General features: G+C 38.6%; 1 protein-coding gene across 1 annotated transcript; it reads right to left on the minus strand.

Annotated features, from left to right (window-relative positions):
- Nucleotides 1-10,336: 10,336 nt before the first annotated feature.
- On the minus strand, nt 10,337-25,285 carry LOC308649505 (mirror-image polydactyly gene 1 protein homolog; the record flags this gene model as incomplete). The annotated part of the gene is made up of 3 exons (XM_081295039.1): nt 24,560-25,285; nt 11,174-11,334; nt 10,337-10,529 (listed from the first exon to the last, which is right to left on the minus strand). Exons 1-3 carry the CDS (start codon nt 25,196-25,198, stop codon nt 10,337-10,339), a joined length of 993 nt encoding a protein of 330 aa, XP_081151165.1. The 5' UTR covers nt 25,199-25,285.
- Nucleotides 25,286-26,339: the final 1,054 nt, after the last annotated feature.

Consider the following 26,339-nt stretch of genomic DNA (forward strand, 5'->3'; position numbering starts at 1 on the left):
CTACCCCTCTCCTCACTTCCCATTCTACTTTGCTTCACCCTACCACACCTACATACCAGATCCATCCTTCAGACCCAGGTCTCCAGATTCCCTGGCTGTCCAAACTATTTATTTTTCTTTGTATTTATTTATTCATACCCAAACTTCCACTCCCTGCATATGACTCCATTCCCAACTATGCCGAAGTTAAGGTCATTTTCCACCGAAAATGTTTTAAACAATTCATTCTTCAGAGTTTTTGAGGCTTCTGATCACCCCATAAATGGAGGCCATTTAAACCTCACACTGAGCCCATGCAGGGGTGCATGCCAGTAATCCCCTTGGCCCGGGAGACTGAGGTAGGAGAATCACATGTTCAAGGCCAGCCTCTGCAATCTAGTGAGACCCTGTCTCAAAATAAGACATATACAAGAGCTGGGGATGTAGGGCAGTGGTAAAGGGCACCTGGGTTCAATTCCCACTACCATAAAGAACAAACAAAACCTCTCACTGTATGGGGTCCTATAACTTCCACTATGCCTGAACTTAAATTTAGAAATCAAACTCCCTGTTCCTAACATAGGGTACACTCCTGTACTGACAAATTCACGGATGATCTCCTCCATGAGCCAGGCCCTCACAAATTGAAAGCACTCGGAAGTGAAGTCGAAGGGGTTCATGTTCTAATCCAGTTTTCTGCCACTACTGGTGGCAACCATTTAGCAGGTCACCTCACATTTTAAGGCTTCAATCATCTCCCTAATTTGACAGAGAAAACAGAAACTGATTTCTGAGGTCTCTTGGAATGCCATGGCCCTCCCTTCTCCCCCTCACATGTATTAGTAACACTGTCACAATTTAGTAGGAATAATATAGAACTAAGAAAGGAATTTTAAGTAAGGAGTAAAGGTTCATTCATCTGCTAGGTATCCAAATGTTATCAATAAACAGCTCATTCAGTGGGGCTAAGCCTGGTAGTAATGAGATCCAGGTCAGGGATTCTAGTCCCTAATGGCTAGTTTGTTTTGATCTGTTTCATAGCCACAAACTGCTTTTCTAACCCAGGTCCCCATGTTGCAAAGTCTGCTATTATTGGTCCCAAGTCTTAAGGTAAAATTGAATCTTTCTACAGACATTTTCTAAATGAATAATACTTGAAATCATTCTTTTTAATGCATTGTCTTACTTATGAGTCGAGCTATTGATTTTTTTTATCCTACATAATTGTGTACTCCATGTTTTTCCAAGTATAAAAATGATGTTAACATTGATTTGGCCAAAATTCTTATCATTGATATTTGTAAATGCTGAGTTTGTTCTTCCTGCTAGTGTTCTAGATAACACTAAAGGTTCATAGAAGTACTTTAATTTGAATCCTGGTTCTTTCTTGTGACATATCTGCATACTTTCTTAGCACAAGGCTTGTAATAGTGAAATGTAATTGAAATGCTGAGGGTAAAGAAAGGTAATATATTATTTATCAGATAAGGAAACAAGTATAATATCTACCACATTCTAAACATCTTAAGGAAATTAAATATATAAAAAAGCCTCTGGATGGAAGTGAGTATTACAAAGAAGGTCGAGATAGATATATTCAAGAGTGGAACAACATTGACTTTTAAATTTAAAAGGCTATTTTTAATTTTATATAACACACTTATTTAAAAACCTAAATCCAGAAGTCTTATATCTAAATAATATTAGTGGGGACAAGCCAGATTTTAAAACATGTCTGTGACAATAGCTCCCGATCCCATTACAGCCTGGTTCTAAAATCTTTTTTCTATGTGACCTGGCCTCCTGCCGCAACTGATTGGTCCAGGAGTGGGCATTTAAGTCAAGAGTAGAATTGAGCAGTGAGGGGGGTAGCCTAGGATCAGCAGGAAGTGCTGGCCCATATGAATAGCCAATCATATTCTCACACTTGACTATATGAACTGGAGGTACTGGAGATGAAGTTAGTTGATAGGCATTGCAAATACTAAGTGACTCACAGAAAAAGGTAGCACATAGGTATATTGTAAAGTGCTTCAGCAGAAATCATAGGAAAGAGCAGAAATTAGCTGGCAGGAGAAGCAAAAGATGAAGATGCCAGCACTGAATCCAGACTCTGCATGACCTCTCATTCTCACATGACATTCTGGTCCAAAGAAACCTGGCCATTCTGTGATCACCAGGAAGTCTTCCTGAAGAGCAGAATTTCTGTCTTCTCTGGCACCCCCACAATAACTGTCTATCACATATAGAGAATTGAAGAGTCTTAAAATTAAATAGAAAAACAAGACCCCAAGCAATGTGTATGACGCCGTCATTTTGGCTTTACAAAATGATAGAGGATCAACTGTGTAGTTCAATTTAGTCATTTCTGTACCAAGTCATTTTTTCTCATTAGTGGAAAATGCCAGCCAGAATTCAAGATTCAAATCCCAACTACATTTCTTGCCACTGTGTGATCTTGGGCAAGTTACTGAACCTCTCTTCCCTGTTACTGTATCTGTAAAATGGGAATATTAACCATACCAAGTTCAAGGAACTGTTTCAAGGATTTAATGGATGAATGCAAGAATAATCCTGGGCATTTAGTTACTAGTCAATAAATGTAAGTTTCTGAATAGAAATTTTTGCCTGCTTTTACTATTCTTTACTGGAAATTGACAAATTATAATTGCATATATTTACAGGGTACAAAGTAATATTGTCTCTCTCACACACACACACACACACACACACAATGTGGAATGGTTTAATCAAGCTGATTGATGTATCTATCTCCTCAGATACTTATTAGGTATTCCTTGTGTCTAACTGAAATACTGTAATATTTGACAAACATATTCCCATTCCCTCTATTACATAACCTCTGGTAATCACCATTCTGCTTTCTGCTTCTAGGTGTTTGAAATTGTCTTTTTGTTTGTTCACTTACTTGTTTTTTGTTTTTTGTTGTTTTCCTCCCACATGTAAAAGAACCTTTGGGTATTTGTCTTTCTCTGTGTGGCTAATTTTACTTAGCATAATGTCTTCAAATTTCATCCATGTTTTCTCAAATGACATAATTTTTCTTTTTTTTTTTTTAGGTGGAATAGTATTTCATTGTGTATACATCTCCCATTTTCTTTATCCATTCATTGGTGAATGGACATTGAAGTTGATTCTCTATCTTGTCTACTGTGAATAGTGCTACCAAAACATGAGAGGGCAGATATCTCTTTAACATACTAATTTAAAATCCTTCCGATACACACCCACAAGTGGGATTGCTGGATCATATGGTAGTTCTCTTTTTAGTTTTTTGCAGAACCTCTATACTGTTTTCCATAATGGCTGTACCCACTTAGATTTCCCCCCAACAATATACAATCTGCATCCTTGCCAACACGTATCTTCCATTGTGTTCCACAATAGCCATACTGACAGGTGTGAGTGATATCTCATTGCGGTTTTAATTTGCTCTTCCCTAGTGGTAAGTGATGTTGAGCATTTGTTCATGTATCTGTTGGCCATTTGTATATCTTCTTTTGAGAAATGCCTCTTCAGGTCCTTTCCCAGACTTTTGCCAGTTTTGTTCCCTGTATATGGATGGCAAGCGTGCAATAAACACATATTAAGTACTTTACAGAAATATTATCATGGGAACTGTTATGTTGCTATTTTACTTGCCCCTTTCCCAGCTGGTTATTAGGCCACAGCATCATGTCACAAAGCATGTTCATGGGTAACATCCTCCTAAAAGTTCCTAAAAGCATGAAAACAGAGAGTGCTAATGGAATTCATAGGCCCTATTTCAAAGAAGCCTGCTGTTCAGAATATATTATCTTTTTTTTTTTTATTATTGGTTGTTCACAACATTACAAAGCTCTTGACATAACCCACTTCATACATTGGACTGAAGTAGGTTATGAACCCCCAATTTTACCCCAAATGCAGCTTGCAGAGTCACATCGGTTACACCTCCACATTTTTACATAATGTCCTATTGGTAATTGTTGTATTCTGCTACCTTTCCTATCCCCTACTATCCCCCCTCCCCTCCCCTCCCAGCTTCTCTCTCTACCCCATCTACTGTAATTCATTTCTCTCCTTGTTTATTTTCCCATTCCCTCACAACCTCTTGTATGTAATTTTGCATAGCAATGAGGGTCTCCCTTCATTTCCATGCAATTTCCCTTTTCTCACCCTTTCCCTCCCATCTCATGTCTCTGTTTAATGTTAATCTTTTCTTCCTACTCTTCCTCCCTGCTCTGTTCATAGTTGCTCTCATTATATCAAAGACGACATTTGGTATTTGTTTTTTAGGGATTGGCTAGCTTCACTAAGCATAATCTGCTCTAGTGCCATCCATTTCCCTGCAAATCCTATGATTTTGTCATTTTAATTGCTGCATAGTACTCCATTGTGTATAGATGCCACATTTTTTTTATCCATTCATCTACTGAGGGGCATCTGGGTTGGTTCCACAGTCTAGCAATTGTGAATTGTGCTGCTATGAACATCGATGTGGCAGTATCCCTGTAGCATGCTCTTTTAAGGTCTTCAGGGAATAGTCTGAGAAGGGCAATAGCAGGGTCAAATGGTGGTTCCATTCCCATCTTTCCCAGGAATCTCCAAACTGCTTTCCAAATTGGCCACACCAATTTGCAGTCCCACCAGCAATGTACAAGTGTACCCTTTTCTCCACAACCTCTCCAGCACTTATTGTTGTTTGACTTCATAGTGGCTGCCAATCTTACTGGAGTGAAATGGTATCTTAGGGTGGTTTTGATTTGCATTTCTCTGACTGCTAGAGATGGTGAGCATTTTTTCATGTACTTATTGATTGATTGTATATCCTCCTCTGAGAAGTGTCTGTTCAGGTCCTTGGCCCATTTGTTGATTGGTTTATTTGTTGTCTTATTGTCTAATTTTTTGAGTTCTTTGTATACTCTGGATATTAGGGCTCTATCTGAAGTGTGAGGAGTAAAGATTTGTTCCCAGGATGTAGGCTCCCTGTTTACCTCTCTTATTGTTTCTCTTGCTGAGAAAAAACTTTTAAGTTTAATTAAGTCCCATTTGTTGATTCTTGTTGTTAACTCTTGTGCTATGGGTGTCCTATTAAGGAATTTGGAGCCCGACCCCACAATTTGTAGATCGGATCCAACTTTGTCTTCTATCAGATGCAGAGTCTCTGGTTTGATATCAAGTTCCTTGATCCATTTTGAGTTAACTTTTGTGCATGGCGAGAGAAAGGGGTTCAGTTTCATTTTGTTGCATATGGATTTCCAGTTTTCCCAACACCATTTGTTGAAGATGCTATCCTTCCTCCATTGCATGCTTTTAGCCCCTTTATCAAATATAAGATAGTTGTAACTTTGTGGATCAGTCTCTGTGTCCTCTATTCTAAACCATTGGTCCACCCGCCTGTTTTGGTACCAGTACCATGCTGTTTTTGTCACTATTGCTTTGTAATATAGTTTGAAATCTGGTATCGCTATACCGCCTGATTCACACTTCCTGTTTAGAATTGCTTTTGCTATTCTGGGTCTTTTATTTTTCCATATGAATTTCATGATTGCTTTGTCAATTTCTACAAGATATGCCGTTGGGATTTTGATTGGCATTGCATTAAACCTATAGAGAACTTTTGGTAATATCGCCATTTTGATGATGTTAGTTCTGCCTATCCATGAACAGGGTATGTTTTTCCATCTTCTAAGATCTTCATCAACTTCTCTCTTTAGGGTTCTGTAGTTTTCATTATATAAATCTTTCACCTCTTTTGTTAGGTTAATTCCCAAGTATTTTATTTTTTTTGAGGATATCTTGAATGGAGTGTTTTTCCTCATTTCCGTTTCCGAAGATTTGTCGCTGATATACAGAAATGCCTTTGATTTATGCGTGTTGATTTTATATCCTGCCACTTTGCTGAATTCATTTATTAGTTCTAGTAGTTTCTTTGTAGACTCTTTTGGGTCTTCTAGGTATAGAATCATGTCATCTGCAAATAGTGATAATTTAAGTTCTTCTTTTCCAATTTTTATGCCTTTAATTTCTTTCGTCTGTCTAATTGCTCTGGCCAGTGTTTCGAGAACTATATTGAATAGAAGTGGTGATAGAGGGCATCCCTGTCTTGTTCGAGATTTTAGAGGGAATGCCTTCAACTTTTGTCCATTCAGAATGATGCTGGCCTGAGGCTTAGCATAGATAGCTTTTACAATGTCAAGGTAGGTTCCTGTTATCCCTAATTTTTCTAATGTTTTGAACATAAAGGGATGCTGTACTTTGTCAAATGCTTTCTCTGCATCTATCGAGATGATCATATGGTTCTTATCTTTAAGTCTATTGATGTGGTGAATAACATTTATTGATTTCCGTATGTTGAACCATCCTTGCATCCCAGGGATGAATCCTACTTGGTCATGGTGCACAATTTTTTTGATGTGTTTTTGTATTCAATTCGCCAGAATTTTATTGAGGATTTTTGCATCTAGGTTCATTAGAGATATTGGTCTGTAGTTTTCTTTCTTTGAGGTGTCTTTGTCTGGTTTCGGAATCAGGGTGATGTTGGCCTCATAGAATGAGTTTGGAAGAGCTCCCTCTTTTTCTATTTCCTGAAATAACTTGAAAAGTATTGGTTTTAATTCTTCTTTAAAGGTTTTGTAAAACTCCGCTGTATATCCATCTGGTCCTGGGCTTTTCTTGGTTGGTAGTCTTTTGATGGCTTCTTCAATTTCATCCATTGATATTGGTCTGTTCAAATTGTGTGTATCCTCCTGACTCAGTCTGGGCAAATCATATGACTTAAGAAATTTATCGATGTCTTCACTATCTTCTATTTTGTTGGAATATAGGTTTTCAAAATAATTTCTAATTGTCTTCTGTATTTCTGTAGGATCTGTTGTAATATTGCCTTTTTCATCCCGTATGTTAGTAATTTGAGTTCTCTCTCTTCTTCTCTTCGTTAGCATGGCTAAAGGTCTGTCGATCTTATTTATTTTTTCGAAGAACCAACTTTTAGTTTTGTTAATTTTTTCAATAGTTTCTTTTGTTTCAATTTCATTGATTTCCGCTCTAATTTTAATTATTTCTAGCCTTCTTCTACATTTGCTGTTGTTTTGCTCTTCCTTTTCTAGGGCTTTGAGGTGAAGTGTGAGCTCATTTATTTGTTGGTTTTTTCTTTTTTTGAGGAATGACCACCAGGCGATGAATTTTCCTCTTAAAACTGCTTTCATTGTGTCCCATAGATTCCGATATGTTGTGTCTGTATTTTCATTTATCTCTAAGAATTTTTTAATTTCCTCCTTTATGTCTTCTGTAACCCATTGATCATTCAGTAACATATTGTTCATTTTCCATGTGATGTAGGATTTTTCCTTCCTTCTTTTATTATTGATTTCCAGTTTCATTCCATTATGATCAGATAAAATGCATGGTATTATCTCCACCCCTTTATATTTACTGAGGGTTGCCCTATGGCATAATATATGGTCTATTTTTGAGAAGGATCCATGTGCTGCTGAGAAAAAAGTATATCCATTTGATGATGGTTGATATATTCTATATATGTCAGTTAAGTCTAGGTTGTTGATTGTGATATTGAGTTCTATAGTTTCTTTATTCAATTTTTGTTTGGAGGATCTGTCCAACGGTGAAAGAGGTGTGTTGAAGTCACCCATAATTATTGTGTTGTGGTCTATTTGATTCTTGAACTTGAGGAGAGTTTGTTTTATGAATGTCGCAGCACCATTGTTTGGTGCATAAATATTGATAATTGTTATGTCTTGTTGGTGAATGGTTCCTTTTAACAGTATATAATGACCTTCTTTATCCCTTTTGATTAACTTAGTCTTGAAGTCGATTTTATTCGATATGAGGATGGCCACTCCTGCTTGCTTACGAGGACCATGTGCGTGGTATATTTTTTCCCATCCTTTCACCTTCAGCCTGTGTATGTCTCTTCCAATCAGATGTGTCTCCTGGAGGCAGCATATTGTTGGATTTGTTTTTTTAATCCATGATACCAGCCTATGTCGCTTTATTGGAGAGTTTAGGCCGTTAACATTCAGAGTTACTATTGATATATGGTTTGAACTTCCATCCATGTTTGAATGTTTATCCTTTTTTTTTTTTTTAAATATTTAGTTTGTTTCTCCGTGATTATCTTTCCCCTCGCCCTCTGTCTTTACTGAGGCACTTCCCACTGATGGTTTTGGTTATTGTTTTTCATCTCTTCCTCGTGTAGTGTTTTGCTCAAAATGCTTTGCAATGCAGGTTTTCTGGCTGCAAATTCTTTTAGCTTTTGTTTATCATGAAAGATTTTTATTTCGTTGTCGTATCTGAAGCTTAATTTTGCTGGATACAGAATTCTTGGTTGGCATCCATTGTCTTTCAGTGTTTGAAATACGTTGTTCCAGGATCTTCTCGCTTTCAGCGTCTGTGATGAAAAATCCGTTGTCAACCTTATTGGTTTACCCCTAAATGTAATCTGTCTCTTTTCTCTTGTAGCTTTTAATATTTTCTCCTTGTTCTGTATATTGGATAGCTTCATAACAATGTGTCTTGGCGTTGGTCTACTGTGATTTTGTGTGCTCGGTGTCCTGTATGCATCTACAATTTGTATATCTGTTTCCTTTTTTATTTCTGGAAAGTTTTCTGTAATTATCTCATTCAGCAGGTTATTCATTCCCTTGGCATGAATCTCTGTGCCTTCCTCTATCCCGATGACTCGTAAGTTTGGTTTTTTTAAGTTATCCAAAATCTCTTGGATGTTTTTCTCGTGATTTTTAACCAGCCTATCTGAGTTGGCTAGACTCTTTTCAAGTTGATATATTTTGTCTTCATTATCTGACGTTCTGGCTTCTACTTGCTCCACTCTGTTAGTGATACTCTCGATTGAGTTTTTAATTTGGTTTATCGTTTCCTTCATTTCTAGAATTACTGTTTGATTATTTTTCATAATCTCTATCTCCTTATAAAGATGCTTAACTTCTTCTTTTAGCTGTTTATGTAACTCATTCTCAATGTGTTCTTTCGCTGCTTGAATTTGCTGTCTTGTATCCTCTTTGAGGTTCCATTCCATCTGTCTAAGGTGTTCCTTGAGGTCTTTATATGACCATTTTTCTGATGACTCTAGGTCCTCCTGAATATTTAGGCTGTCCTGCATTGCTTGTACTCCTCTTCTTCCTTGCTTCTTGAAGCTGCTCATGTTGCTTCTTGTTCTGGTTGACTGCTGGGTTACTGTTATTTTCCTATAAATTTATTTGATGCAGATCCCTGCAGGACCCCTCTTCATGGAATTCTGCTAGAAGTTCCTCAGTGTGAAGACTGCCGCTGTTCCAAAGGGTCTTTTTGATCCCGTTAGTGCAGAGACATCAGAGTCGCTGCTTCCTCCTCGGCGGCCATGTTCCCTCCCAACTATTGGCTTTTTCAATATATTATCTTTATTTAGCATTTATCTTACACTTTTACATTTTCAAAGCCCTTTTCAGTTTTTTAACTAAATATTTGTTATAACATTCCTACATTATCTTTCATAAGGGAGGTAACTGAGGCATGGTTCCAATTGCTAATACCTATACCTGGAATTGAATTTGTCACATAAATACAGTAAATGTAACTGTATATAAAAAAAAAAAATTTCTGGAACATTACTTTGTTCACATAGAATGCCGAATGGAATGTCAATGTAAGAGAAGAAGAAAATCTGTTACTTTAAATTATACTAGCTATGCCTTGCACTTGGTACTATTTCAGAAACTAGAATCAATAGAAAGGTTTATAAACTGAGGTTTCTCAATGGGCTTGACATCTTTCAAGAACAAAATTTTGAAACACAATATTCAAACATTTCATCATATCTCAGTAATTTCTCAATATCTTTAAATGACAGCCTCTTGAAGAAAAATGGTTCTTGCCCAGTGTCTATATATGGGGGTGGCGGGGGTGCTCTGTGTGTGTGCCCTTAGAATTTGTTGACAGTGAAAAATGAAACTGGTGAAAATCAGCATAGCACTGATGAAATCAGTGAAGATTGATCTAACTTAAGCATCTATAAATAGGCTAAGAAGGTTTGGGAAATACCCAAACCCAATCAGGTGTCTCTGTGGAATTTCAGGAAAGTCTAAAAATGTATTGGTCTGAAAGAGACACAGAGATTTCCTTATTGTCCCTATTGATTGGCTTCACTACAAACAATACTAACTCAGAGGAACCCTCAGTAAAACTAGATAAACTATTCATTTAAGCCTACTTCTTTCCCTCTTCTTCAGTCAAACTAGCTGTTTACTAATCTCCAGGCCAGCCTCCACCTGAGGCCACCATAGCCTTACAAGGTGGCCTCCATTTCCACATACGTTTCTCCAACTCTTCCCTTTAGCTTCTAAGCTCTTTCTCTTCCATCTTCAGGAAAAGGATATCCTTTCCTCTTCTCCCAGGCTATGCTTTTAAGTGTGTTCTGGATCGTACTCTCTCGTCCTCCATCAATTTTCCTCAGCCTCCCAATATTTTCAGTCTGCTTTTCTCCACTGACTTTTTCTCCAAAGCCCCCAAAACATGCTCTGATTGTCAAAATTCTAAGAAAAAAAAGAAAAGAACGGAAAAATACAATCACAGTTACTGAATCCCACATCCCTCTGAATACTGAACCATAATTTCCTTTGCTTCCAGTTTTCTTGAACCAGGAGCTCACAAGCCCTTTCTTTCTTTCCCGACTTTCTAAATCACTTCTCAGTGCATGGACCTTGAGCTGTGTCTTTTGCTCTGTGGCAAGTCTCTGATGGCTTCCTAAATGCCCAACCTAGTGGCCACAGTCCACTTCCTACTTCAGATTCTAGAAGCATTTCACGGTGCCGACTCCTCCCTTTCTTGAAACTGTCTTCTCAGGCAGCTTTCCTGTCACTTCCCTGTTCTGATGGCTCTCTGGTCCCTCAGCCAGCCCTCCCCCCACCTTTTTCTCTCTCTCCTGATAAATATGTGTTTGGTAGTTAATTTTTGACTGGATTAAGAATTACTGAGAGAGCAGGTAAAGAAGTACTTCTGAGTGTGTTGGTCAGCGTGTTTCCAGAGGAGAATGACATAGAGTCTGGGAGGACTGAGTGGGGAAGATCCACTCTCAACGTGGTGGGTACCACCCAATCAACGGGGGTGGGGGGGCCTGGATAGAACAAAATGGCCACTTCCTGCCTCTCCTGGAACATGGTCGACCCTTCTCTTTTGCCTGTGGACATCAGAACTATAGGCTCTCCAATCTTTGTACTCCAGATCGTAGACCCCACACACAGCCTCTCTCAAGCCTTGGGCCTCTGGCTGAGAGTTACACCATTGGCTGGTATTGAGGCCTTTCAACTTGAACCGAGCCGTGACCCAGAACTCCAGGGTCTACAGTTTAGAGATGGTCTTTATGGGACTTCTGAGTTTTCATAATCAAGTGGGTCCCCTAATAAATATCCTTGCATCTGTCTGTCCATCCATCTGTCCATCTATCCATGTATCCATCCATCCATCCATCCAATTGGCTAGAGTTCCTTGAACTTATATAGTGTGTTTCTGTAACTGAATTCTGATCTTCCCTTCTGACATTCCATTTTCTTCTGAGTGAACTCACGTACTTTTCCAGCACCCCTTGAACTCACCCTTTGGTAAAGAACTGGACTACACTTTCATTGCAAGCATTCAAATGGATCTCAAGAATTGGATTTCCAACTTCTCTTTTTTGTGGGGGATGCTGGGGATTGAAATCAGGGGCACTTGACCACTGAGCCACATCCCCAGCCCTATTTTGTATTTTATTTAGAGACAGGGTCTCACTGAGTTGCTTAACATCTCGCTTTTGCTGAGGCTGGCTTTGAACTCTTAATCCTCCTGCCTCAACTTCCCAAGCCGCTGAGGCTTGTGCAATTTCCAACTTCTTAAGAGATAAATCTAGCTGAATATGGTTTTGCTTGGCTTGGTGGCATATGCCTATAATCCCAGTGACTCAGGAGGCTGAGTGAGGCAGGAGAGTCACAAATTCAAGGACAGCCTCAGCAATTTAGGAAAGCACTAAGCAACTTAGGAAGACCCTATCTCAAAATTAAAAAAAAATAAAAAGAGCTGTGGCTTGGTGATAAAGTGTCCCTGAGTTCAATCCCCAGTACAAAGAGAGAGACAGAGAGAGAAACAAATCCATATGGATATTCTATGTATTTGAAGACAACGGAATATTGTGGTGGTAAATCTCAATTCTACCACTGAACTGTACATTAGACAGCTTCATCTACATAAACTGAGTTTCTTCCTATATACCATAATCCCCATTTTACTGGGTCATTATCAATATTCAATGAGATAATATAGTGAGGTACCAAACACATAAGAGCCCAATAAATAGTAACTCTCGTTTTTGCTTGCTGCTTCTTCCTCCTGCATCTCTCATCTCAGTTTATAATGTCGCCATGCTCTCAGGCAGATTTAACTACTTCCCTTCCTGCCACCCACATCCAGTTAGTCAACAGATTCCATCGACTGTACCTCTATGACATGTCTACTCCCTGCCTCCCTCCTTTTACTATTTCCTCTGCCATTGCCCTACTTTGTCTCCTGCCAGGACGATTACCCCATATTTATAACTACATCTTTGCTACTACAATTATCCTCCTGGAGTACCAAGTCAGTAATGTTACTCACCTACCCTGACCCCTAAATGGTTTGTCCCAATTTGACAAAAAAAATTTCTCTTGGGTATGGCTGTTAGTGCCCTTCAAGGACAGACTGACCTTTCTATCTTCCCCCAGGCCACTCTTAGGAGTAAGCCATATACAGCAGCCCAGGGCACTGTCATCGGTTTTTGCTTTTTAAAAATTTCCTACATATAAAATGCTCTCTCCTGCCTTGGCCTATCAACATTTCTAGCTCACTCAGACAGATAATTTGTATATCCATGTTTGTATCAGCAGTATCTATCATGGTCAAAAGATGGCAACAACCCAAGTGTCCATACATGGATGAATGGTGCTCTGGTTTTGATCTAGAGAGTCCCCCAAAAGCTCACCTGTTGAATGCTTATTCAGAGAAATGTTCAGAGAAAGGAACTTAGGGGAAGTGTTTGGATCACGGGGATTCTGATCTCCTGAATGGATTACTTCATTAATGGGTTCATAGTCTAATGGACTACTGGGAGGTGGTGGAAACTGGGGCCCAGTTGGAGCAAGTTGGCCACTGGGGACATGCTCTGGAAAGATGTATCTTGACCCCAGACCCTTCCTCTCTCTCCTCTGCTTCTAATCACCATGAGCTGAGCAGCTTTGATGGACCACATGCTCCCTGACATGACTTTTGCCTAACCACAGGCCATAGTAATGGAGTCAAGCAACTATGGACTAAATCTCTGAAATCATGAACCAGAACAAATTGTTCCTTCTCTGAGTTGATTTTCTCAGGTATTTTGTAACAGCAACAAAAAGCTGACTAATACAAAAGAGTAAACAAAAGGTGGTGCATGTTATGCATGTACTTGTGTGACTGTCACGTACAATAAAAATCAGCCTTAAAAAGGAAGGAAATTCTGGCCCATTCTATAACCTTTAAGACAATATGCTAAGTGAAATAAGCCAATTGCAAAAGGACAAATACTATGCTATTTCACTTAAGTGAGGTACCTAGAAGAGGCAACTTTATAGAGACAGAAAATAGAAGGGTGGTTTTCAGTGGCTAGGAGGAGGGAGGAATAAGGAATCATTATTTAATAAAAAATGATTTTGCAAGATGGAAAAAAATTTATAGGTGGATTATGCACAATAATACAAATTTACTTCTTTGACACTGAAGTACACATTTAAAATGATCAAGGCCTGGGGATATAGCTAAGTTGGTAGAGTGCTTGCCTCACATGCACAGGGCCCTGGGTTTAATCCCTAGCAACACACATACACACACACACACACACACATAAACACACAAAAGAATGGTCAAAACACTGCCAGGTGTGGTTACACAGGACTCCTGGCTTGGGAGGCAGGAGGATCATGAGGTCAAAGTCAGCCTGAGCAACTTTGCAAGGCCCTAAGCAACTCAGTGAGACTCTGACTGTAAATAAAATACAAAATAGGGGATGTGGCTCAGTGGTTGAGTGCCCCAGGGTTTAATCCCTAGTACCAAAAAAAGAAAGGAAAATAAAAATGGTCAAAACAACATTTTATGTGTCTGCTTTACCACATTTAAACAATCTTTAGACTCACATTTACTTGTCCATATTAAGGACCAGGGACTGTTCTAGGCACTGGGAATAAAAAAATGAGTAGAATGTTTCCTATTCCTAGAGGGACATACAATCAGGAAGGGCACAAATTTTACCTTAACCAAAAAAAAAAAAAAAAAAAAACTGCAGGTAGCCACATTTGAAATGTAAAGTTTGCTTCTGTCTTTGTAACTATTTTAGCACCTGTCATATCCTGCTTTGTATTGTGTCTGGTTCTCATAACGTTTGTCTCTCTTTTAAGATAATAAAATACCCTAAGGTCAGAAGCTCTGTCTTATCTATTCATTTTTTAATCTATCAAAGCACTTAATACAGTTCATTGCACGTAATGGGAGCTCAATAAATCCTCGGGGAGTAGAACAGAACAGAATGGACATTAACCCCAGCCGTCAAGGATGTTCCAGGCCAGGAATGATACCACCTGACAGATAGGCCTTCCCCAAAATGGATGTATTGACCAACGACAGCTGGCAACACAGCTGGGAAATAACCTCACTTTCCAAAAAAAAAAAAAAAAAAAAAAAAAACAGCAAGGGACTGAGGTATACATCAATGGTAGAGTGCAGTGCTTACCTAGCATGCACAAGGCCCTTGGTTCCATCCCCCAGCACCAGAAAGCAAAAAAAAAAAAAATGGAAAACTCACAAATACATTATCCAATACCAGGAACTGAAAGATATTGTCAGTTTTAGAGATAAAGCCACTTGTGAGTAGGCCAGATATTATGGGTTTTCTAAAATTTCAAATTTAAAACCATGATTCAAACATGAACGACCTGGCCTCAGTACACCCAGTGTATTTACAGTGAGAACTATGTACCCACCATTAAGAGTCCTGGATGAAGAGGAATAGCCACTCACAGGGGGCTTCCACCCTGGTCCACTGGAACCTGGAGGAGTCTATCTCATGGTTGGTTGGCTTGAGTACATAGCAACAAACAGTGGTGTGGATAGCATTGGGAAATCTATAACTTCCTAACCTCTGATAACTTCTTAATTATAAGTCATCTAGGTAGCAACAGGCACTTAAGCCTGTCTTCCTGAGTGTTAGGGAAGTTTTGCCCTCATCAGGATGGAATTTGTCTCTTTATCTTCAGAACCAGAGGTTTCTATTTTGCTATCTAAAATTTGCTGAGTGATTACCATGTGCCAAAAACTGCTTTTTATTTTTTGCATTTACTATCTCATGTATTTTCTTTTGTTTTTTAATATACTGGGAATTGAACTCAGGTGGGAAGTGGGGGGGGGGAGGGGGATTAATCACTGAGCTACATCCCTAATCCTTTTTCATTATTTTTTAAATTTTGAGACAGGATCTTATATTGCTGGCTTCAAACTTGTAGTCCTCCTGCTTCAGCCTCCCAAGTTGAGGGATTACAGGTGTGTGCCACTGCACCTGGCTTCATGTCTTTTCTGAATTAGCTCTAGGAGCCAGCAGGGTGATTTTGTTTGTGTGTGCCCACCCCAAATCTCTTTCCTCTCCTCTCAATGATAGAATCACACTTTCCCTTTCGGGAACTCCCTTTCTCCCTCTGTGGGATTGCAGGGCCCCTCCATTCTCAAGCTTCCTGACAAGGATGACAATAAGGCCAACTAGACTCTGTCGAGAGAATTTGATTCATGGAGAAAGTGGCAAGAATGGTGTAGGTGAACTATTTCCGAGAGCACACACTGAACTTTCTGAATGACAACCTCAATGTTGCCCTTATTCCTAGGATCCTCAAGTACCAATCATTGAAGTTTTCCTTCAATTTTATGACATAACAAATTTTGTTCCAGTAAATTCTGCTTCTTTCAATAACATTAGCTAGAATAAATGCTTATTAATTATAAATTTTCCTGATAGGGAAAATAGATAGTGCATTGTTATGTTCTGCTATATAACAGATATCTGCCCAAAGCAGCACACAATTTTCTTTCTCACAGCCTCCATTGTCAGGGTTCAGACCAGAGCTCAGCTCTGTAGAAGCTCTGCTTAGTATCACACACAGTGTCCGTCAAGGTGCAGACAAGGTCTCCTTTGAGGTTTGGAGTCCTTGTTGGGCATGATGAAACACACCTGTAATCACAGTGACTCAGGATTGGGGATGTGACTCAGTGGTAGAGCACTTGCCTAGCCCTGGGTTCAATCCCTAGGACTGCAAAAAGAGAAAAGAATGTTGGGGTGGGGGTCGGGGGAGATTTGGAGTCTTGTTTCAAGCTACAGAGTTGTTGTGAAACTCCATTTCCAATGGTGGACTATCACATGGGGGCTTCCTGCTCTCTGGACCTAAAGGATCCTGCAGCTCTTGCCATGTAATCCTATCCACAGGTGTCTCAAAACATACCACTTTGTTTCTCAAACTCCAGCAGGATAATCTCTCTCCCTTGAAATGACTCCCTTCAGGGAAGCCTGCGACCTGCTTTAGAGAGCTTGCCTGATTAGGTCAGGTCCACTCACACTAATCACCCTTTTATAAATTCAAAGTCAAATGATTAGGAACCTTCATCACATCTGTAAAATCCCTTCACCTTTGTCACAGAGTAAAACTGCAATAGATCTCTCCCACAGAGAGAAGGGATTACACAGAGGGTACACACTCATTGGGGAATATTGGGAACAGCCTTATAATTCTTCCTAATGCATGTAGCTACAATTTTCAACCCCCCCTTACAGATGAATATGCTAACATTTAGAGAAGCTAAATCATCCACCCAAGATTATCAACTTCTAAGTGTTCATGTCAAGACTTGAACCACAGTTAAGTCATAATATTCTTGGAATGATCTTTATCTTCTTGTAAGTCTTCTTATCCTTGCTGAAATTTTTCTGTTTTTTTCTTTTTTCTTTCAGTATTGGGGGATTGAACCCAGGGGTGCTTTGCTACTGAACCACATCCCCATTCTTTTTCATTTTTTATTTTGAGACAGGGTCTCACTAAGTCACTGAGGGTCTTGCTAAGTTGCTAAAAAGCTGGCCTCCAACTTGCCAGCCTCCTACCCCAGCCTCCCAAGTCACTAGGATTATAGGCACCACCACAAATGGCACATTTCTGTTTTTTTTTTTTTTTTTCTTTTTTGAGAGGCGGGGATTACTGGAAATTGAACCCAGGCACACTTATCACTGGGCTACATCCTCAGCCCTTTTTATTATGATACAGGGTTTCACAAAGTGATAAGGCTAAGCTCAAACTTGGGATCCTCCTGCCTCAGCCTCTCAAGTGTCTACACTGGAAAGGTGTGTGCCACTGTACCTGGTACTTTTCTGTATTTTTAAGAGTTTTATCTAGCTTTCTCCTTCACACTGAGTACCCTTGTTCCCTCTATTACATTTTCATATGGAAAGCAGGGGCAAGACACTGTTAAGAGAGACACAGGCATTCAACAAACCTCTAGAAAACATCATGTACATGAATCACTGTCCCAGGTGGCAGGAGAAAACCCAGGGCTAACTCCAAGAACCCCATTTTCTATCAGAAGACACACCACTCAGGCACGGTCACATATGGGAAAAGAGTGAAGGGTGCAGAGAAAGCAGAGTCATGAGGTCTTGCTAAATGAGAGGGCGAGAGAAGTCTTGCAGATGGCGACAGCGAGGGTCTGGTCTTGTAGAACAATGAGGATTGGCAGGGAACAGAGGCGACCTGCCTTCAGGAGTTCTGTTCTTTAGTAAAGTCCTGCTCTCTTTATCCTTGCTCCTTATAAATTGACTTAGGGTAAGTGGCTATGGTTGTTACTGCAGTATTGAATGCAGGGCCTCATTGTACAAGGCTAGTGCTTGACCTCTGAGTTTTATTCTGGGATAGGGACTTGCTAAATGCCCAGACTGGCCTCAAACTTGCCATCTTCCTGCCTCAGCCTCCTGAGTAGCTGGGATTATAAGTATGCATCACCACACCTGGCCTTAAAAAGTTTTTTGATAATTAAAAGAAAATGATAAGTTTTCCTACACCCTGAAAGTCTATTTTCTTAGCTTGAGAATGTTTATAAACCAAGGAAAAGAAAAAAAACAAATTTAGTCAAACTATAGAAAATAGTACCTTAACAGTACCATTAAGCAGAGCACAGTGGCACATGCCTATAATCCTAGCAACTCAGGAGGCTGAGGCAGGAAGATTATAAGTTTGAGACCAGCCTCAGGAACTAAGCAAGAATCCTATCTCAAAATAAAGAATTAAAAGGGCTGGGGATGTAGCTCTGTGGTAGGGTACCCCTGGGCTCAATCCTCAGCAACACACACACACACACACACACACACACACACACAGGAATCAAGAAAAAGAAAAAGGAAAAAAAAAACAGTACCATTAAAGCACATTTTGTCTAGGCTACATTATGTATATGATATGGCTTTATTGACTGCTAATTTTCTCACGTGATCCAACCTTTGCTTCTTGGAGAATTCATTCTTACTCTTAGGTCCAAGGTGCTATTGATGGCCTGTAAGGCAAATAGCACAAAGTCATTGGAGAAGGGAGAAAAAAAACAGAAGAGAAAATAGCATTCTACTCTATATTGAACCATAGTATATCTACACTGGAAATACTATGTGTATTTGTATTGCTAGAAATTTTATAAAAAACAGTAAAACAGATAATGTGAGGATAGTACTGCTTAAAGTAGTTGCTAAAATAATTGAGATTTTTATTTTTTATTTAATTTGTTTTTAATTTTTTGGTAGTAAGGATTGACCCCAGGGATGCTTTCTTATGGAGTTACACCCTCAGCCCCCCTCCCCCCCCCCTTTTTTAAGTCAAGGTCTCACTAAATTGCCTAGAATGGCCTTGAATTTGCAATCTTCCTGCCTTAGCCTCTCAAGAGGCTGGGATTATAGGTGTGGACGACTGTGCCCCACTCAAGATTTTTAAATTAAAATTTTCAGAGCCTGGGGCAGTGACACAGGCCTGCAATCCCAGTAATTTATAGGATAAGGCAGGAGGATCACAAGTTCAAGGCCAGCCTCAGCAAATTAGCCAAGCCCTAAGCAATTTAGTGAGATCCTATTTCAAAATAAGAATTATAATAAGAATTGTAATGCATTCTGCTGTCATATAAAAATAAAAAAATATTTAAAAATTTAAAAAAAACACAGAATCTGCAGTCAGACCAAGGTAGAATCTTTAGCTCTCTGATTCACTGTATGACTTTGGATAAATTGCTTAAATATTTTAATTTTTATTATTTTAGTAATACCTCTCTTGCAGAATTTTTTAAAGCTGAGATTAATGACTACATTTGCCAAGCACTTCACATTGTGCATAGAATACAGTCTTAATAAATGGTGACTACTAAAAAAAAAAAAAGGGGGGGGAAGGGGTGGAGGGGGTGGAGTGACGGTGGCACAGTGGCAAACACTGGTAATCTCAGCTCTGGAGGCTGAAGCAGGAGGATGATAAATTCAAAGCCCGCCTTACCAACTTAGTGAGGCCCTAAGCAACTAAGCAAGATCCTGATTCCAAATAAAGTATAGAAAGGACTGGGAGATAGCTGGGTCAAATGGTGGTTCCATTCCCAATTTTCCCAGGAATCTCCATACTGTTTTCCATATTGGCTACACCAATTTGCAGTCCCACCAGCAATGTATGAGTGTGCCTTTTTCCCCACATCCTTGCCAACACTTATTGTTTGTATGCATAATAGCTGCCATTCTGACTGGAGTGAAATGAAATCTTAGAGTGGTTTTGATTTGCATTTCTCTAATTGCTAGTGATGATGAACATCTTTTCATATATTTGTTGATTGATTGTACATTATCTTCTGAGAAGTGTGTCTTCAGGTCCTTGGCCCATTTATCAACCTAGATGCCCTTCAATAGATGAATGGATAAAAAAAATGTAGCATATATACACAATTGACTATTACTAGGCAATAAAAGAGAATAAAATCATGGCATTTGCAGGTAAATGGATGGAATTAGAGAAAATAATGCTAAGTGAAATTGGCCAATTCCCCCCCCCCAAAAAAAAAACAAATGCCAAATGTTTTCTTTGATATAAGGAGGCTGATTCATAGTGGGTTAGGGAGCGGGACTAAGGGAGGAATAGTTGAACTCAGGATAGGGCAGAGGGGTTGGAGGGGAAGGGAGAGCGCATGTGGTTATAAATGATGGTGGAATGTAATGATCATTATTATCCAAAGTACTTGTATAAAGACATGAATTGGTGTGAATATATTTTGTATACAACCAGAGATATGAAAAATTCTGCTCTATATGTGTAATAAGAATTGTAATGTATTCCGCTGTCATATATAAATTAAAAGCAGCAGGGGGCTGAAGATGTGGCTCAGTTGTCAAGCACCCCTGGGGGTTCAATCCTTAGTACCAAAATAAATAAATAAATAAAATTAAAAAGGACTAGGGATGAAACTCAATGGTAAAGTGCCCCTGGTTCAATCCCTGGTACCAAAAAAGAAAAAAAGATTAGACACTCAGACCCCATATTCTAGCCAAAATTGTCCCATTTATTCATTAATTTAACCAATATTAATGGAGTATCTACTTTATGTCAGGTGCTAGATTCAGTTCTGGGAATAAAGCATAAAATAAGTCACAGCTTCGCTTTCTTTAGATGTAAAATACCGCGGGGACATTGCCAATAAGCAAGCAATTAAAATATATCATAATATATGCTACAATAGAGAAATTTCAAAGTCCTATAGGGATGTGAAGGAAAAGAATTTTGTTGCATTTTAGGGAACCATAGGAGATTTCCTAGTGGGGAAGCTATTTAAGTTGACACGTGAAGACAGAATGGTAGATGTGGAACACCTTTTAATGAGCAAAAATAATTAAGCACTCCCCCAAATTGTGATGGTTATCTGAGGTAGGGAAGGGTGTTACTGAGGATTATGACTGTTGTCTGGAATTTTCTATTGCCGTAACTGAGTACCACAGGTTGGGTAATTTATAAAGAATAGAGGTTTATGTAGCTTATGGTTTTGGAAACAGAGAAGCCGATATGAAGGTGTTCACAGCTGGTGAGGGCCTTCTATCTGTATCGTCATAGTGAGTCAGAACAAGCATTCTAGCTCAAATTCTTCTTTGTAAGCCATCATAGGGGCCTTATCTCTAGTATTCTATCTAACGATCTCCCAGAGACCCCCATCTCCAGGTACCATCAACATATGACTTAGGGGTCAAGTTTCCAATTCAAGAACTTTTGGGGAACACATTTAAACATTGCAATCATTTTAAAAAATTACTTTAAAAGGTTAAGATCTTTTTTGAAAAAAAAAATCTTTTCCCAACAGGGCTCAGTGGTACATGCCTGTAATCCCAGCCATTCTGGAGACCAAGATAGCCAAGGAACCCAAATTCCAGGCATGGTGGTGCATGTCTGTAATTCCAACAGCTCTGGAGCTTGAGGCAGGAGGATTATAAATTCAAAGCTAGTCTCAGCAACTTTGCAAGGCTCTAAGCAATTTAGTAAAACTCTGCCTCAAAACAAATACTAAAAGGGACTGGGACTGTGGCTCAGTAGTTAAGTGCCCCTGGGTTTCTTCCCCAGTACTAAACAACAACAACAACAAAAAAGAAGGAACCCAAATTCAAGACCAGCCTCAGAAACTTTGCAAGATCTAGTCTTAAAATAAAAAGGGCTGGGGATGCATCTCCTTGATAGAGCACTCCTGGGTTCAAGTCTCAGTACCTCCCAAAATAAAAGAGGAATAAGATGCTTCATTTTGTTACTATGATCCCATATTTATGAACTGCAAGTGCTTCCCTACAAAATCCAAGCAAAAAGTCAAGAACTTGTCTTACTTGTCCACAATGGATTTTGCCTGGAATCTACCTCCACCAGCTCTGAAATCTTACTTCTGTAATGACAAGCATCCTCCCCCTCCACTGGCCACCATGAAATTGGAATTTTAATATGCTGGGACCTCGTGTTCATTGATGCAGTCAATGCCAGCTGCTTAAAGGCCTCCAACCAAAGTTGCTAAATTGTTTCAACCATATGCCACACAAATGCCAAAAATGTATGACTTCTAAATTACGTTCATCATGCAGGGTACTGAACATTACATCTTACATAATACAATAGACTTTACAATTTAATTTTACTTTTTTAAATTTCAAGTTTTGCCTCCAATCATGTAAATTGCACGTAAGTATACATACTTAGCACTCAATTCCATTGCATTTATCTCACCACAACTATAACATTGACATAACTTATTTTTATAATGTTGAGATATATTTCTTACTCTTTTTTTTAAAGTGCATGAGTTTATACATTTTCAGCATATATGAAAATTACTAACACACTTCATCCTTGACCAACATTTATATTTCTGTCCTATGGACTTTTCTACATCCAGTTGTAACATTATATAGGTCAGTATTATTCACTGTGGCATTGTCTATATGAAAAATAAATTGCTTTACACATTCATCAATAACGTGTTGGTTGAAAAATTACAGTAAATTTTTACAAGGAGATAATGTGTAGCCAGAAGAATAAGAGAGTTCTAAATGTTCTGAAATGGAACAATGTGGCAAGTACAGGGTGTGATTTTTTTTAATAATTTTCTTTTGTAGTTACAGATGGGCAGAAGGCCTTTATCTTGTTTACTTTCATGTGGTGCTAAGGATCGAACCCAGTGCCTTACACATAGTAGGCAAGTGCTCTACCTCTGAACCACAGCCCCAGCCCATGCAGCGTGTTTTGTATAAGAAAAGGAGAATACCTGAAGCACAGAGAGACAGCTATAAACATTTGGAGATTAATAGATGACTAAATGAATAGTTTTAAAATTCCAACTTTTATGATCTTGGGCCACCTTACAACAAGAAGTATTGAGGAATCCAAGCAATTTTAATTTTATTTGACCTTTTTTGGTACCAGGGGTGGAACCCAGTGGCACTTAACAATTGAGCGACAACCCCAGCTCTATTTTTTTAATGCATTATTTTGAGAGAGGGTCTTGTTAAATTGCTTAGGGTTTCGCTAAGTTGCTGAGGCTGGCTTTGAACTTGATCCTCCTGGCTTAGCTTCCCCAGTCACTGGGATTACAGGCATGTGCTATTATGCCCAGCCCAGACACTTTTTATTATGTGGGTTCTATCTATTAATATTTACCAAGTAAGAAACTGAAAATGAGGAAAATTTTAATATTTATTACAAAATGACAGTAATAAACCCATTACAGTTTAACATAATATTTTTATGAAAAATAACTAGGTTTTCAAAAACAAAAAAAATAAAGTAGTATATCATGTTTTTAAAAATGAACACATATGTATTTTCAACCTGCTTCTGATTTGATCTATTGTGCTATATTGTTTTGGGTTAGTATATGAAGAAAGTCTCACACAGGTATTAGGTTTGAAAAAAGAGATAGATTCTAAATTTTTTCAGAGAACCAAGAATATTATTTTTTTATATTATACCAAAACGTGATAACTAGTAGTCTATTAAAAGTTAATTGTTATGTACTTTTTGAAATTCTGTCAAAGAGTTATTCATACTGTTACATTAAAAACCACTGGTCTGCCTTCCACTTCCAATGGCTCTTTTTTCTAAGTATAATTTTTTTAAGATCATTCATTGGTCATTAGGAAAATACTGATCTATAGAGTTATCCAGATCTTCTAAATGTTAAAACATGTCATTCTAGAATATATTAACATTGCATTTGTTATATCACCACCTAATTTATCAGAAAAGTTTTTACACATTGGAAAGCAATCAAATTCACAGCAGTAGATACAAAAAACGTTTTCTGAAATTCTAGTTGGTGGTGGCACATGTTTGTAATCCCAGTGAACGTAGAGGCTGAGGCAGGAATATCATAAGTTCAAGGCCAGTCTCAGAAGTTTAGCAATATATTGTGTCAAGATTAGAACAATTAAAATATCTGAATGTGTAATTCCAGTGACCTAAGAATCTGAAGCAGGAGAATAGCAAGTTGGAAGTCAGCTTCAGCAATTTAGCAAGACCCTGCCTCAAAATAAAATATGAAATGGGCAGAAATGTAGGTCAGTGGTAACCCCCCCCTTGGATCAATCCCCCTTGCCTAAATTAGTAAATAAATAAACAAATAGGGCTGGGGACATAACTCAGTGGTAGAAGGCCCATTGATTTAATCCCAAACCAAACCAATCAAAACAAAAGTTTTTCAAAATTCTAATTTTTTTTAACATGTTATAAAACAAGTTTTATTTTACTAACAAAAGATGATGCATTAAATTTTATAAAGAAATGAGGATGCATATTTTGAACAGTGGTAGAAGGAAATCATGTAAATATTTTAATATATCTAATCATGAGTATAAACTCTAAAAACTAAAGAGAATTAATAATATTTGGGCAAGAATCACCCTTTAATGGATAAAAAAGAGGGGAAAATGGTAATTATATGCTTTTTCAGATACATGCATAGTTACCTGAGACAAAGCAGCATCCCGTTCTAGTATCACTGCATTCATTTCTTCGGCAGTTATTCTCTTTTTACATTCCTTGGTCTTGTAGATTCTATCCACAATTACAGCTCCATTCTTCTGAATAGCTATTCCTGTGTCGGCATTGTTTATTCTGTTCAGTAATTCCTGTAATGTCATGTCATTTTCTTCAGGGTTAATATTTTCTAGCGCTTTTAGAGATATTTCCAAATGCTTGGCTCGTGTGATTGCTTCATCTCTCTCCTCAATGGCTAATTTCAGCCTAGACATAACAGTTTCATCTCGTTCCCTCTGTGCAAAATACACTTCTTCAACCAGAGCTGCTGCCTTTTCAGCAATTTTAGCTTCTGCTGCTTTCTCTTGGAGTTCCAGTTTAAGCTTTAATTTTCTCTGTTCTTTATCCTCTTTAGCCAGTTTTTCTTGAAGCTTTTTATTGCTTGTTCTGAGAATATCCAATTCTTTTAGAAGAAATGCTACAGTTGTCTCTTTATTTAGGTCTGGAGTAACTTGACAAGGAATCATATGTTCATAATGCAATTCATTCTTTCTTTGTTCCATAATTCTGCTTTCTGGTGATGACTTCTCCAAAGCATCAAACTTTAAATCCTGGGATGCGCTAGGCATCACTCCGGGAGCCGACTGGGAGCACTCTCACAGAGTTTCTCAGGCCGGATGCGCAACTACAGCGTCAGTCAAAGCCACGGACTCGGCGGCTCGGCCGGAGGCGCGCGACCCCAAATGATCCAGCGGGGCGGGGCACCGGAGGGAGACCGAGCCTGCCGCACGCCGCGCGCGAGGGCCAAAAAGCTCAAATTTTATCATTTTCAAGTCACATTATTATTTTTAATTTATTTTTATGTTTATCTATTAATTTTTTTTTTTTTGCCACACTGGTTATTGAATCTAGGAATGCTCTATCACTGAGCTTCACCCCAAACCCTTTTTTAATTTCTAATTTTTTTTTAATTGTCTGTAAAATGTTTACTTAGAAAATAGTAGAAAATGTGTTTCACAAAATGAGTTTTGGGGTTTTATTGAACAAGATATACTTGGGAAAAAAAGCAATTTAAGATACTCAAATTTAATTTGTAATTTTAAATAGGGTCTCCATAAATTGCTGAGTCTGGCCTTGAACTTGCATTCCTCCTGCCCCAGCCTCCTGAGTTACTGGAATTAAACACATGTGCCACTGCCCTGGTCATATTTATTTTTTTAAAACTAACAGGATTATTTGGCTCATTTTCAAAAAATGTTTGCCAGGCAGGAATGGTGGTGTACGCTTATAATCTTAGTTGATACAGGAGGTGAAGCAGAGGATCACCAGTTCAAGACCAGCCTGGTCAACTTAGTGAGACCTTGTCTTAAAATAAAAATAAGAAGGGTGTAGCTCAGGGATAGAGCAATGCTGAGTTCAATCCCCAGTGCTGGAAAAAAAGAAAAAAAAGAGCAAGAGTCTCTGCCAAACACATATCTGACTAACCTTATGTTATCTGTCATTCTTTCAGATAGAAATGATGTTACATGATAGAATGAGAGACCATTATGTTAAGCAGAATATGACAAACTCAGAAGGTTGAGGGACATATGTTTTCTCTCATATGCAGAAGCTAGAGAGGAAAAAGGAAAAGAATGATTGGGGGCGGATCTCATGAAAATCAAAGGGAGCTCAGTATAGGAAAGAGACCTACAGACTGGAGGTATGGAGGGAGGGGGTAGCTTCTGGGAAGTGATACTGGCCAAATTAAATTGTTATATTGTGTGCAGG

This window comes from Spermophilus citellus (assembly GCF_964194105.1).
Source record: "Spermophilus citellus genome assembly, chromosome: 5".
In the NCBI taxonomy this organism is placed as follows: Eukaryota; Metazoa; Chordata; class Mammalia; order Rodentia; family Sciuridae; genus Spermophilus; species Spermophilus citellus.